Raw genomic sequence first — 15,793 nt, forward strand, 5'->3', positions numbered from 1 at the left:
CCGACACTCTGCTGCCTGTGACCGGGCAGCTGCTGCTGCGTGCCGCTGCATCTCCACACTGAGGGATGACAGCGACCTCTAGTGGCAAGAAGCGACAGCGCAAGCTCCGGGTTTATAAAGGGGAATCCGCCCATTTAAACGTCACATTGTACCTTAATTCAAAGATCTGACTATAAATTGCTGAGACTGAGGTTTGATTATATTTTGTGAAAAGCAGTTTTTTTTTCATCTTCAAACTTCAGGAAGGCTAAAAACTTTGATGTTCAATAACTCAGAGAGAGAACATGATGACCAGAACGTTTAGTCAAAAATGCTAAAGTTATCGAGTGCTGCTGTTTCTAAAGTTGAATAGGAATTTGACTTCTTGAAGTCAATGAAAATGATCATCGGCTAAATTATTTTATAAACTAATCAGGTTTTTCTGAGTTCTTGCTCCTAAATGTGGTTTAAATTAAAATGTATTTATGACTTTATGTACTTATAGCGCCACACTGCGTTTATTGTCAGTGAAGCAGCCACCGATTTACAAATTTAAAATGATTATTCTGATTTAGAAAACTGTAAAAACAAACTGGCCTTTAACTCCTATGGTCCAGCCACACTGGTATTTTCACTTATTTTGTCTGAGACCTCTGCTGTGTGGGTGTGTCCAGACTGTGCTTGATTGACATCTTTCTGACCTTGATTAGTTTTGTTGCACCTGTTAAGCCATGGTCACATCAAGTTTCGTTCAAAGTACCTGCACTCGGCCATAATAAAAAAATATTGATCAGAGCGATCACAAACTATAAACAGTGTATGGTAGTGACACCACAGTTTGGAGTCTAGTAGTGTGATAATGTACTGAAAATGGTGAAGAAACAAGCTAGAATAATAACAGAATTTTTTTTGGCCACTTAGGGGCAGCAGAAACAAGTTTTGAACACAACACTGACATATTATCACCTTCTAAGTTGTTATGGCGAACTTGTTGGCAAAAAGTTGTTTATTTACACATCCAGCAGTTACAGAGCACATCATCTTTCATTTGGAGTGGTGTTCCTGGTCACCTGATGAATGTAAGTCCAACATTCAGTCTTTTTTAGCACTGCGTTTGGTCTACCAACTCCTGAGGGAAATATTTGGCTCTTTATCTGCTAAATGCTCTACCGTGTTCACCAGCTCTAACTTTGTCTGTCTGCCGTTTGGAGCTGAGCAGGTAGCTTACAGTAGCTTTTCTTAGAGCTTTTTCTCTGAAAACAGCTGCCTGCTATGACACTATGAGAGCCGTGAGAGAGAACCAAAGAACCAAAGTGAAGTTACGGCGGGTCAGCTAAACAATGAGTTGAAACTATAAAGCTCTGTAAAGCTGAGGGGAGCTGCAGATTCAGGTGCTAATTATCTGTAGCTACATCACTACCAGCGAGTCAGGCGTGATTCCGTGGGTGCTTCAGGGCCCAAACACCCACGGAAAAGGCCAAGCACATGTCTGCCACCAAATTAGTGAAACTGGCACTGACTGTCCCTGTAACATCCTGCAGTTCAGAAAGGTCATTTCCAGGCCTGTGGCACCTTAATGAACCATGTTGCTGTACTGAACTGTCACCACGAAATAGGAACCTGGATGTAATCAGATGAATTCAGCAAGGGGACCTCTGCAAGGAGTAACACTTTCCTCATAAAGAAGTCAATGGTGAGTGAAAAACAAATCCATTTTTTCCATATTTAGTAGCTGAGTAGCTATGTGTTGATGGTTGACTGTATTTCACTTATTTGGCTTGTTAATAGGCGGGGCCCCTTGTAGCCTATTAGCCTACTGTTATGTTGCGTTCTTTATGGGTGTATTATAGTACTATACTAGGTGGTGTTGGATTTGTGTTGGATTGTGCCCTTGGTTTCAGTGAAAAAATGTTGTTGTTTTTTTCCAGCGTGTTGTTCAGATGAAACAGGCGGGCACACTGAACTGCAGGCTGCAGAGACCAGTGTGTTTACTCCTGCGACCAACAGCAGCCATCGTCCCATGTCTCCTGCAGATAAATAAATAGTTGTGGAACCAAATGTGTGTATAGTGGCTGTTCTTGTATCTGAAAACAATGAAAGGAAATCCCACACTTTCTCGCTTATTGCTAAAATGTTTTACTAATGGAGAGGTAATAATTAAGTAATGATTCAGTACTCAGTAAGCACTCAGTATGATGACACAAAAAGAGTAAGTAATTGTATGATAATGATGAAGTAACGAGGGACTACTTACTTAGTAACTACTCAGTATGATGCTCCACTTTACTTTAGGGGACCCAAAAACAGTAACTACTGTTGAAGTAATTAGTCATGAATGAGTCGTTACTAGTTTTGTTCCATTCACTGGCTGGTTCAGAGTTAATCAGGAACGACTCATGAAGAAAGTGGTCAGTATGATCAATTCACAGATATTTATGAAGTAATCATTACCTGATGATTCATTAATATAGTATATCCCAGTCAGTTCTCTAGCAAATCATTATTATCAACTATAAAGTCCTCCATTCTGTGTTATTCACTAACTACCTATTAAGGATTCATTAATTATCAGTTCGTTCGTTAAAAAAAAAGATCCTGTAAGTCATTATAATGAGATGCTAAGTCATTATTTTGAGGTACTAAGTCGTTATTTTGAGGTACTAACTCATTATTTCAATAAAGTTTCTCATAATGACTCACAGGATCTTTTTTTATCACATTGGCAGAAATGGGCTTCCATAATTTCACTATGTGTCTGTTGTTAGTTTTTAATCCTTAGGTTTTATGCTTGTTGCTACATTGTAGCATTTATAATACCTACAGTATATCTGTATGTGTTGGAGTATAGAGTAACAGATCTGTATATATATTATTTATTTATTTTTTTTACCTCTTCAGACCTCAGACTTGATCTGCCTGTACAATAGTCGTTAAAAAAGACACTATTGTATGAAGCCATTCTCTTGTCTAACTAGAATCACATCTATCTACCAGCTCAACCAGTAAAATGCTAAGACACTCCTTTTCACCTAATCTGGTTTACTTATACTCTGACCTTGACAGTTTCACATAATCAAACTAAAACCTCCCAGCAACTTTCAAACTGATCATCAAGCAAATGGCACTGTTAGAGTGTCTTAACATATCCATTTTCTGGTAAAAAAAAAAAATCCAATAAAACCTTCAAGTCATCTTGTGTTGTGGTTGAGGAACGTGAGTCTCTCATTTGTTTTATCCAATTCATGAAAGACATTTATTCAGTTCACATTGACACTGATATACAGTAATTACAGTCACTTGCCAAGGTACATGTGTTAAGCTTTTCAGCAATTCTCTGTGTTGTTCTGGGACCGTCTCTTTCCAGTGTTTTGGGTATGTGCTGTGGTGGTAAGTTTCTGCAGCATGTTGTGTCCATGGTGTCTTAAATGAGCCGTTATACGACCGGGGTGGCGGTTCTGCACCATGGTGTCTTGGGCCAGACTGGCCTGCTGCTGGATGAAGCTGTTGGACTCAGACACCTTAATCACCAGGGCACAGCCTGTCATCCATGGCCTTCTGCAGGTGAGCATAAATCTCGCCCAGGGTGGCCTTAGCAGCACAGGACACTGGAGCACAGGTATTTCACCTGTATGACAGTCACACAAACTTTGCAAAGAATAGCCTTCAGTGATTGTACATGTTGCCTTGCTAGGGCTTGAATACATGTTAAACCATCCACTTGCTTTTCTCAGTCATCTGAAGTAAGCTGCTGGAAGATGAGTTCAAGGCCTTTCTCAGTACTGAGACTTTCAGTAAAGCTTTAGATTACAGCACGCAAATGACAGTGTAAATGATTTGCCACTGAAAGAAACAGACTGGGTACTTATCACTGGGTACAAGCGAAGAAGGACAAGGAATAAGGGGGTAACAAATCTGCATTTAGGGGGAACCCAGACATAAATGACACTGGGTACACACATATGACATAATTACAGGGTACAGACAGGCTTATATGGTCTATATGTCCTCTCACACTACACTCCTCCACCTACACTCACCGTCTCCGTCCTGTGGACTACTAACGTCACTACTGGCTACAGCGGACTACACCAGACTCGCCCGCTCTGGAAGAGCTCTTGTCAACCTGTCATTGCTTGCCGTATTATAATAAAAACTGTCACTACTATCCAGTTCTCCACTTTCCTGTGTTCTGCATTTGGGTCCTTAGGTCGTGCATTATGACATTAATGGCCTGTTGCTTTAGAAGAAGAGTAGCCAGGTTTCGCCTAATGGTCAGAGCATGTTCATCCCAGCAGTGAGCTTCTTTTGCCATCGATAGATAACCACCAACACTGAAAAACAAACAGATACTGATTTAAACCAGACAGACAAATAGAAGTGAATCCATAAAACGGCAATGGAAAGAAAAAGATCTTATGTTTGACCTGGATGGGTTTTTAAGGCTAATACCAGTGATTTTGGCTTGAAGCTGCCAATAGATGATATTTTGGATTGATATTCAACATCTTGACAATATTTCTGACATCATCTACAGTATATCCTATTGCCTTATTGCTCCAGTCTTGTGCTTGTGTTGCATTTTGTTCTGTCAACCCTCTGCTTGTTTTGTCTGCTGACTAACTGCCTCAGCCCGTAGGCTTTAATTGCAGAATCGTATTGCCTCCTGCCATTAGACAGTAAAGACTGTTTCTACTCTTTATACTTTGGAGTCCTCCTTCCAGTACTACACCTGTCACTGTCAGAGTGGAAAAGCTTCTCAGTTTGTATTTTTACCACCATGGGATGCCTAGATTCTATTGAAAGTAGTAGAAAACAATCCTTTACCATAATCATACACAATGATATGAAATCTAAAGAGAAACTTGTTAAAATAAATTAAAGTTCAGGTTTTCATATAAACAGCAGGTGTCGAAATGATTGCATTGATGTATATGATGATAAATGTAGACTTCACTGTATATATCAGAGAGACAACACTGACTGGACCAAAATCACTTCCTGTCAAGTGTACTTACCAACAATAATACAGGGTATCAGCACAATACGCAGTATCAGAAGGACCTGATCTAATAAAGATGGAGGCCCTAGGGTTACTGCCTTGTCACCATATGTTATCTGGAAAACAATAATGGCACTGCTATTAAAAAAAGGAATTTTACAGTGGAACGTCTCACCAGAACAGTGGATCAAAAATATATTTACTGTATGTATGAATATTACTTTAAAGTAAACAGCACAATTTGAAAGCCATTGCATGAAAACTAGTATACTTTGCTGTGATTTACTGTAATTTGGTGCTATGACCCACCTTTGTCCTGCTTACTATCACAATAAAGTATTGTCTAGCTTGGTGCAGTTTGAATAAAATATTTACCATTAACTGCTGAAACTTAGCGTCGGGTGTCCTTTGAATCTCACAGATGAAAAAGTCAGTCTCGTTACTGGTTTCTTTGGTTTCCATGATGCAGGGGAACTGTTTTCCTTCCTGAACGCCCCACACTGACAGCTCTGCTGTGGTCATCTCCAGTTTGTCTGCCTTTTTCTGAAACGACAACAGAAACAAACAGCCTTTCCTGTATTCGTGTTCTATATTTGTGCATGTGTGCTAAAAAATGTGCATTACCTGTATGGTGATGCGGACATCATCCCCCGTCCTTGTGGACGTGAAGCTAGTGAACTCGGGTTCTGGATAGTAGGTTATTGCTGTGGAGCAGGCCAAGGTTTCATTGGCTACTTTCAGAGACACAGTGCTTGTAAAAATCCCTCGAGTATTTCCAGCTGCAGGTGTGTCATAGGTGAGATTCTGCAGTGAAAACATTGTGTTATATATAATATTATACAATCTGTGTGGCATAGCATGACATGGTGAACTCAGCAACGTGATGTGATGTGATGTGGCATGATTAAAGAAAGATAACAATACATTGCGTGTGTCTACAGACCCACCTGATAGTTGCTGCTTCTGGGAAGTCTGACTTCCTGCGGGGCGTGGCTGTGTATGACCCCTTCCACAAACTCCAGGTGGGATCCCATGAGTATGACCTTCCTCTTCCCACTACAGGACACAGAGCAACAGCCAATCAGAGAAGAGGCAATTTAATACAGATTCAATACCAGAGAAAGCATTTTCTTACCATGGTAGCCTAATGTGATGCTAAAAACACACATGTGGCTACCACTTGTGAATTTTATATAAGGCTTACCTACATATGAGAATATAAGTCATTAAAATCATTTCGAATCATCCTGTGATGATCATGAACATCCTGTCATGACAACTCGATTGTTGAGATATTCTGCTCAGGACCAAAGTGTTCGGCAGACTGAAAGACCAACCAGTATTGCTTTCTGAGGCCCTGCAGCTAACAGGGCAAAAACTAGTATACTGCTGACTAGCGCCCTAGTTCCTTCAAGAACTCGCATCAAGGCTGCATGAGCACAATGAAGGAGCACCTTGAGTGACAAACCACCACGCTGGAAACTGCAATGTTGTCGCTTTGATTAAGGACTGAGTTTCAGTGCAATGGCAGGGTGCTAAAATGCTAACATTGTGAAAAAGCTCTGTTCTTCTTACACTCCTTCAACATGGTGTGACCAGCGATAACCACTCCAAAAATGTACAAGCAACAGAAAACCATAAAATATGCCAATAAGATCAAGTTCAGGGTAAACTGGCAATACTTACTCACCTCTTTATTGTTACATAATGGTGACAAATTAATGCCTATGGCCTTGTGATTATTTGACTTTTTATGCGTATTCTCTGGCTATATGTACATAAATTATAAAACTCTAAAGTATCCTGACTGTTGTATCTTTTACCGCTGTTGCTTGTTAAAAGGTGCAAAAACAAAGGCAGAAGTGACACTTTGAGTTGCTGGAACTAAAAAGGGAAGTGGTCATATTGTGAAAGACATTTCTTTTGGGAAGTAGCTGTCTTTCCTCAAAAGATGACCATCAACCTGTAACTGTTCCTCAGTTACTAACATTGTTCTCAAGAATAAGTCTCTATTGAAGTTAGTGACGAAGCACTGGGGATCCAAAAATAGCCTTTCCACTGCCCTGTCTGATAGCGTGAGTGACAACATTGTGTTTTTAATTAAAACCACATTTCCTGTCAACCCGTGTTGCCTCATAACACCTCTCTATTGAAAGGGGCTGCGGAAGCTGATCCCAGTGATGGTCTTGTTTGTTCATAATCATTATTCTGCTTTCTCAGTAATGATTCGGTTATGATTTATTGATGGTAGCATGCTACATGTGTCACTTTAAATTCATTGAATATAATAAAGGCTTTTCTTGTTCCAGCTCCAATGGAGCTCAGCACTTGCTAATAGTTTTAATATTTTTAAGCTCCTCCACTTGGCACTTGAGGGCTGACTTGACTAAACCTGCTAAACTTTTTACATTTTAAATAATGTGAGAAAGAAGTCACCACGATAAACAGTTCTTGTTAAACACATTGACAAAATGCTAAATTAAAAGAAAGCTCTGTTCCTCGTATCTTGTTTCACTGCGTGTACGTATATATATATATATATATATATATATATATAGAAAGAGAGAGAGAGAGAGAGAGACAGAGAGAGAGACAGAGAGACAGAGAGAGAGAGAGAGACTACATCAGCAGTGTGGAAAGTTGACACCAAGCATAATGTTAACGAGTTTTAGTTTGTTGAAGCATTTTCTGCAGCATGGTAGCTGCTGGAAATACTGTATCTGAATGAGATCAGATTTCACGTCATAACGGTCATCACAGTCATCACATTATTCTTGGAAAGAAGTTGACCCAGTCATGTCTTATTTGATCTTTTTCCATCAGTCTGTATGCTAGTGTTGGGAATATAAAAATGCCAACCCATCCAGTCCTACCTGATCCAGGTGCTGCTGGGTGCAATGTTGGTGCAGGATGGTGATGACTGGTAGGTGATTTCAGCATTGCCATGGCAACTACCATCTGGGAGGAGAACACGTACTTTGACCACGCCTTTATTATCAGCACTGGGAATGTGGAACGTCAGATTCACACCAGTGTTGTTCCATACAGGAGATCTGACCAGAGCACACAGGATGACACACAGAGAGAGAGAAACCAGTCAGTCTCACTGAGAGCAAGACTCACTTTTTAACGCAGGGAACTAGTTAAAAACATCAAAACAACAATAATATGCAAACAACCTGAAAGCAGCCGGAGGCATAGCAGCAAAATCTGCCTCAATATAATCAAACATCAGTTTAAACTCACCAAGATGGTGTTTCATAAGCTTAACACATCCGAATGGTAATTCTACTGTTATTACAAAATATCTAAACACTAGCAAAAGATCAAATGGAGAATGCCTTTAACATAGCAAACAGCAAAACATTTGTGCCTAAAATCTGGGAAAAATTCTAAACAACTCTAAAGCAAGTCTATCAAGTCAAATCCTTCAAACATTACTGAAGAGATTCTGAATTAGCATGAATTCCTCAATCGCTAAAGCAGAAGCCCACTCAGCTTTAGTTTCAAGTTGACGCTCAGATACCAAAAGGTCTGTCTGAGCAACGAACACATGTCAGTTTTGAGGCTTACCTAAAGCTAAAAACGGGGCAGCTGGTAAAACAGCAGCTACTCCGTTGACAATGAATGGGTTTCTGACTTGCTGTAACACCAAACTGAAGTTTAGAATATAGATTTGCTAGCATGCGTCAACCACAACGTGGGCCTCATTATAGGCTAGTGGAAGTACTTATGCAAAACCCTCACACACAATCTCCCTGATTCTGTCTGAACCATATTTTACACCACAAATCCAGTTTCTGGCTTCAGGAAAGAGTGGTGCACACACAGTCCTGACTGGACAGTCACTGAAAGTATTGAGAGAACTGGCAATACTGTCAAATTGCAGAATATGTCAGTTTGTGATATGGGTGGCATTTCCCTATAATAATTGACAGTGGATGGATAATCTTAGTGGCCCACAAAGTGACTCACTCTTGTGGCGTGCAGTCCAGGTCCGCCTGGATCCTGACTCTGGTCACATCACTGAGGTTATGACCGGACAACACTGCGTGATTTCTGCCATGGAAAGACACGACGCTGGGACTGATGGAGGAGATCTCGGGTCTCTGACAGTAGAACACACAAAGATAATCAGTTTTAATGTGTTACCTTCTACTGACGTTTTAATCTCTACTGAATGTGAATGCGGTGAGCATCAGGGAAGAATGTGTGTGAGAATTGAGGTTCAGACTCACAGAAAAGTTCATCCCTGACTCCATCATTTGGCAAACACTGTGCTGCAGGCGGAAGGGAGGGGAAGAAATAAAACAGGTTTACATGACATTCGATTTTAAAAACAAAGGTACTATTAGAGTTGATTCAGGACCTGTTCCAGCTAACGGGAGTTTAGCTCAAAAACTGGAGACAGTAGAAAGCAGCCAGCCTGAGGTATATTCCAACAACTATAATGCTGTCTCTTATTTACATGTTGTGTGTGTTTTTTTAACATGTGCAGAAACAGAAAATGAGACGTTTTGGTCCAACGAGCAGTTAGCTTAGCAACAGCAACAGCTGGGCCCAGTGAAGTGCACTCAGCAACTCATCCTGTCCTCATAGCGAAGCAGACAGCAGGGCGGGGAGTCAGCTGGTGACTAGCCTGCTAACGTTAGCTAAGACACAACATGTAAATAAGATTGTTTTGGTGTTGCCTTAAGGCGTTTCTTTTTGTAACTTTGATGGAAGCAAGCAAGTTTCGTCTTCTTTCCCCTTTTGTTCTAAGCTAGGCTATATCCAGGCTAGGCTAGGCTAAGTAAAAAAGAGAATTTCCCAAAATGTATTTCTTTAACATACAGATAACAAAAATTGAATATGTAAAGTTCCGAGCATTATTAATATATTTACAATAAAACTAAACAGATAAAGTGAATCTTTGCATGACTGAAGAAATGACTGTTTGGTATTCTTGAGAAAGGAATAAATTAGGAGTCTAGGATACAAATTATAGCGGAATCAACTAATTTGCTAATTGCTCCAGTAGCTAACATGAATTATGTTGTTGTATACCTTATCTTGTTAAACATTTGTTGCTGGCAGGTGCAGAGCTGACAGTCTGTTGAAACAATTCTTGGTAACTAGTAATAACAAATATTTGAAATTCAGAGCTCTGTTCTGTGTCGTTCGTAGTCTTCAATTTTAAAAAATGTCTCTAAATGAATGTGGTGTGTTGCACTGATGTTCAAATGTAGCACTTGGAAACATAGCATGTATGTACAGCATGCATGAAGTCTGGGAAAGCCTATGTTAGATAAATACATAAAAAAACATGCATAATTACATTCCCCACTCCCCGATTTCCCCAGGAACAGCCGTTTGTGCTCCAGCCACATCCAGCCTCGATACACTGCCGACACCTGAAGAGAAAACTAATGTTATCACCTATTGTTGTTGATAACACTTGGAAATGAATCATAATGACTTGATACAACACAAAGACCACAAGATAGTAATACTGTATATTCTTCCTGATGATGAAACACGACCATTGCCACCCATGTTGAATGAATGAGGCTAAGTGGAGGGATAAAAATGGGCTTAGTGCTCAAAATGTTTTGAAATCCTTTTTATCAATAATTGTTTTGAATCTTTCGCACAGCTGACAGATACATTTGGTATACCCAGGACCCATTTTTCTTTACTTACAAGTAAAGATCGCAAACATTTTGTGCATCGCCTTATAGGCTACCTCAGTTCCTGGAGAAACCCCCTCATTACCCTGTAGACACATTTCTGTCTTTAAGGCTCAGTGTCAGTTCTGTATTCTCTCATCTCAAACATAAGCTGCTCCCTCATGCCAACTATTAAACTGCACGGGAACAGGACCTAGATTTGAATTGTTGATGACATTTGCGACTTGCCCCTTAGCAAGATACACTCCTCTACTATGTATATGCGTGCGCCACGCACTTATACAGTTCAAAGTAGTACATTGTACTCATAGTTCCAAAACAAAACCAGCTAGAATTAACTCTGAGGTGGATCCTATCTATGACCTGATCATTTCATCAGTGATGCATCTGACTTTTTAAACTCTTTCAGCTCCATCTTCTATCGTTTATGTTAGAAATGATCTGTCTACTGAGATTTCTTGAAAATGGCAGTGGACTTACAGGACAGAAGTTGGCCGTCCCCTGATGTCAGGGCAGTTGGATATCTTAGGTTGTTCCAACAATTGTGTCGACCCAAGTCTAATCCTAACTGTGGCACGCAGGCCTGTTAAGTGAAAGTTATACAGTGAATGTTACAGCCTTGGTCATAATTTCCAGCAATGCACACGTTTTTATGCGATGTAACAATATAAAACGTGAGACGACACAGATTTGTCAATTTGAGAATTTTGTATCTGATACGATTCTTGTCATAGTGTGAAGGTCCTTGATTGTCAGGGATTTAATTCACTGGATTATTATATTTAGCAAACATCACTGACCTTCAGCAGGAAGTGTGGCATTCTGAAGGATGCAGGTGCATTGTGGGAACTGTGGAGGAGGGCTTGTCCTGCTACAAAGCTCACTGGAGCTTGCAGAGAATTGACAGGCGAAGTTAGCCCGAGCCTTCAGGCCCACAGTCAGGTGTGTCTGGATGTTAAGTGTGATCTGAGAAATGTCGGGACGCGAGTGTTGAAAAGACAAATAACTGACAGTCACAACTGCTTCTAATTAAAAGCTTGTACGTAATCTGTACCTGGCCAGTGCTGTCCTTTACAACTTTGTAGGAAACCATTTTCTGTTGACGGGAATCATCAGGAATGGACAACCAGTCTGAATCTTGGCAGTCATCTTCGAATGTGCAACTAGGAAGAGAAAGTGATGTTTTAACCAAGTTTAGAATTGTCTGAAGGTGTCAACAGCAGGTGTTGTTCCCCTGACCTTCTTTTAGAGCCGCACCAGACACAGTATGGATCCTGTGCAGACCAACAGTCCTGCACATTTGTGTATGTGCTGCACTTTGACACAGGTACGCGCTTCATCTAGAACAAAACACAAACGTTCAACAACACTTTGAAAGCATAGCTTACATAAGACATTGTAAATTCAAAAGTTTATACATGTACAATTCACTTACCTGGTTTCGAAATGGCACGTACACATGTTTACGGTCCACTTGATCCAGATGTATTTTGGGGAACACTTGGCGGTCGTCATTGGCCCTGTACAGCACCCTGGGACAGGTGGTGCGATAGTTCATGTCCACAGCAAGCTGACAACAAGAATGCAGCTTTGTTATGTTTCTGAGAGACCGAGCTGCTCTGCTGGTAGATATCAAAGGTTAAGGTTTAATGGGTGGATAACACTAGAATTACCGCCCCGCGGTTGTATGCCTCCACCAACCAGTCAAGTTGCAGTTTACATCCACGTCTGTCCAGACTCATAATGTATGTAGTGAATACTTGGAAGGAATTGAATAAAAAGGTATAAAGTGTATTTTTTGGCTAAATGGAAGTTATCACTATATTGATGATACATATGTATAATTCCATTAAATAGACATTGTTGAACTTATTTAATGAAGGATTATCATAGATGTATTGGCTAAACAGGTGCACATGTACTTGATTACTATGTGAAGACAGATTCTTATAGAGTATAGCTACACAAAATGTGGTGCTTTTGTTTTTTCCTGGCATTTTTAGATGCGAAACCTCTCTGCGGGCTGTAGGACCTAATTTCCCCAGTCAGTCTCAGTGTATATGGAGGGCAGCTTTTTGTCAGCCGATTTTGCCGTGTTGCTGTAGAATTGAAGCTGCTTTTGCCTGCTTGAGCTTGTTGCCAGTCGTCTGTGTTTGACTTGCATCTTGCCTCAGTGCCTGCCCTCCTGCCTCAGACCCCCTGTTGATCTGTTTGCCTGTTGACTGACTAATATTTTAAGTAAAGCTTCCTTGAACTCTGCCTGCCTTCTCAGAATATCTGCATTTGACCTTTGCTTCTGGTGAACTGTGACAGGAAATTCATCTTAGATGTTAGAGGTCTATGTGTTAGTTAGTTACAGGTCAGCACCTCGTCCACAGCTGCAACATCTCGCTAGAAACACTAGACACTTTGCGAAATTAAACTTGTGAAAGTAAACTGAGCATGAAAGAGCCTGTTGTGTCCAGCAGAGGGTTACTGTGGTGTGCTCCAAGACTTGTGTTCAATTCTTTAATCATGTGATTGAGCATGTATGAGGAGTCTCTGCAGAAAGTGAATTGTTGTATCAAGGAGACGGAAAGAAGACGGAGGATGATGTGACGGAGAAGTGGCAGAGGAAATAAAGAAGCGGGTGACTGGAAGCTGGTCAGTATCAGCCAAAAGTAATGCAAGAAACTGGACGTTATTTTTCAGGCTCAACTAAGAAGAGTTCCAGACTGAAATGTCAATTTGCCAACGCCTCCTGCACTTATGCACATCAAATAAAATCACATTATGGTTCCAATTTAAAGTTGTAATGGAAGCTTTTTAGAGCCTCTTCCTTCCTACACTTGTTCAAGAAATAAATACTATGAGGTTTTTGCCATTCAATCTTACTAGGTGTATAGTCTGACACTGCCAATCGGCTAGTGAAAAATCTACTTTTCCAAGTCACAGTGTCTTTATGTTAATGTAGATACTAGTTAAATAATAGAACTAAACAGAGAGCCCTTGGTGCATGCTACCGCCTGTGTTGTTGAAGTACTGATTCTAAGTAAATATCATTTTTTCCTAATAATTGATGCATATCACTTTTTATACACACCTTAATGAGCTGCCCATCTTCCGTCCCAATGAAGAAAACCATCCAGGCCTTGTGTCTCACTGCCAGCACAGAGCTCATGTAGTTCTGCCTGAAGAGCACCGTCTTCGGCTTCAGAGTCTTTGGCTGAGAGACAAACACACATTTATTATCACTTTCAGATCCAAATGGTGTTTATGGAATTCTGAAGTGAAGAACTTTGAGGTATTGAGAGCACTTCATATTAAAATATCACTGCTCAAAGTTTAATTAGATGTGTGTTGCTATATTACATAATTAAGTATGTCTACACACCTTAGTCATGACTAATGATATTTAATCAGTTAATATCCTGTGATATGTAACTGTCAGTTGATCATTATTTTTGTGTCTCCACAGTTCAAAGTAAAAAGCATCAACTAATTTGACCTCTCCTTTCTTTTAGCCATGAAACTGTTTTGTAAGAAGTAAACAAGCTTTATTAAATGAGCTTTTAGAGAACTACATTTTATAACTGTTTGTCTCCGTAGTTTGAATTAATTGACATTATGGGAATCTTTGAGTTTGTGTCCCCACAGAAAACAAATAGAGCACCAAGAACTGGCTTTAATCACACACGTTGCAGTGGGGAAAAACCTTAATGATGTCATTTAATCTAATAGGATAGTATAATATAGTCTTACGTTTACTTTAACTCCATAAGTCAAACAAGGTTCATTAGGTTTTTATTATTATAACTTGCTAGAACTTTCAAGATGAGAACAAAATCAGGACCCACCGGCGGTGTTGCCTTGTCAGAACAGACGCTGCAGAAGTCTGGATCCGTATCGGCCTCTCCGGTGAGATCAGGGCTGATGTCAAACACTACCAGCTCGGTGTTGGTTTGTTCTCCGTCCACACTGAACACGCCGCTCCAGAGCACCGGCGGCCCACCCGGGATCACCGAGGAGGCCAGGAGTCTGCTGCCTTTACCAGCACCCTCAGAGATACTGAGAGTCGCGCCCCGCAGAGACTTCAGAGTCTGGGCTTTGCCTGTTTGTCCCTCGAGCCATATGAGACGGACTTTGTTGCTTTTGTCTTCTGAGGGCAGGTTGGAGAAAAGATAAATGATTAAACTGATCTGAAATCCATCCACAAACTCCACATGACCTTCACGTTTGATCGCAGCGCCAGAAGACTCGCCAGCTGAGGAAAATATCGATCCTCTCTGATCGTTATTCGTATTATAAAGGTTCACCGTATTTAAATTATAGAAGCAGCTGGACTCTGTGGACTGTACGGCAGTCAGAATGTAAGTCTCGGTCCGGGTCCGAGTCTTTACATCCACCAGGAAGCCGACGGACGCGCTGCTGTGCACTCCGGGCCCCACCTGGATGTGCTCCCTGTACAGCACATTGGAAATGTTCTTCGGGTCCAGCAGCTCGCAGTAGCCGCACTTGATCACACCGCAGCTGATCAGAGTGCCATTCTGAACAAACGGCAGCAAGATGTTGACACTGAAAGTTGCGTTCCACTCATCCGTCTCAGAAACCCGGTAAAACTGCGCGTCGTCTGACTGAGGCCCACCTTTCCAGATTCCTCTCTGGGTCAGACTCTGGACCAGAGTCAGGTCGTGGCTCAGCTGGTACAGCTTCTCCTCTGTAGCGATGTAAACCGTGTTGTTGGCCACGGCGAAGTGGCGGATATCTCCACTGAATTGAAAGCCTCCACCCTCTTCCAGGCACCGAGCCGGTTCTCCCCAGAGAATGAACAACAGACCAGGCAGCAGGATCATCTTCTTGCAGCGGTGGCAGCAAAGCGCTCACACACTGACGGTCTTCATGGCACTCCGCTCCCCGACACAGTGTCACTGGAGTCGTGCGTAAAAGCGCAGTGCGCCTCCGTTGAAATGTGCAGAGAAGAGCGTGCACATCGCGGAAGCGAAAACTATCTGTAATTAATTTTAATAGTAATAATGAAAGTTTGCGGTTTTGACGTCCGCGTCCGAGGCTGACATTCCGGCTCGGTAGGGTGATTTAACTTGTAGTGCGCTTTGGAACAAAATCTATAGTTTCGGGCTAATTCATCGTGAGGCTGAATATTCAATTC

At 41.2% G+C, this 15,793-nt stretch overlaps 1 protein-coding gene across 1 annotated transcript; it reads right to left on the reverse strand.

Annotated features, from left to right (window-relative positions):
- Positions 1–3,204: 3,204 nt before the first annotated feature.
- Positions 3,205–15,778, reverse strand: LOC122871492 (plexin-C1-like). The gene is made up of 16 exons (XM_044186668.1): positions 14,484–15,778; positions 13,730–13,852; positions 12,083–12,217; positions 11,887–11,987; positions 11,702–11,810; positions 11,448–11,613; positions 11,128–11,230; positions 10,296–10,371; positions 9,217–9,258; positions 8,954–9,087; positions 7,852–8,031; positions 5,926–6,034; positions 5,603–5,782; positions 5,354–5,521; positions 4,995–5,094; positions 3,205–4,310 (listed from the first exon to the last, which is right to left on the reverse strand). Exons 1-16 carry the CDS (start codon positions 15,477–15,479, stop codon positions 4,252–4,254), a joined length of 2,781 nt encoding a protein of 926 aa, XP_044042603.1. The 5' UTR covers positions 15,480–15,778; the 3' UTR covers positions 3,205–4,251.
- Between the last annotated feature and the right edge of the window lie 15 nt (positions 15,779–15,793).

The sequence above is a fragment of the Siniperca chuatsi genome, linkage group LG23 (assembly GCF_020085105.1).
Source record: "Siniperca chuatsi isolate FFG_IHB_CAS linkage group LG23, ASM2008510v1, whole genome shotgun sequence".
NCBI classification, from domain to species: domain Eukaryota; kingdom Metazoa; phylum Chordata; class Actinopteri; order Centrarchiformes; family Sinipercidae; genus Siniperca; species Siniperca chuatsi.

Coding starts and splice junctions, on each gene's coding strand:
- LOC122871492 (XM_044186668.1), bottom strand. CDS start 15,479: ATGATCCTGCTGCCTGGTCTGTTGTTCATTCTCTGGGGAGAACCGGCT. Junction 8,032..8,953: donor CTGGACTGCACGCCACAAGA/GTGAGTCACTTT, acceptor TGCTCTGGTCAG/ATCTCCTGTATGGAACAACA. Junction 6,035..7,851: donor CCCAGCAGCACCTGGATCAG/GTAGGACTGGAT, acceptor TGTGTCCTGTAG/TGGGAAGAGGAAGGTCATAC.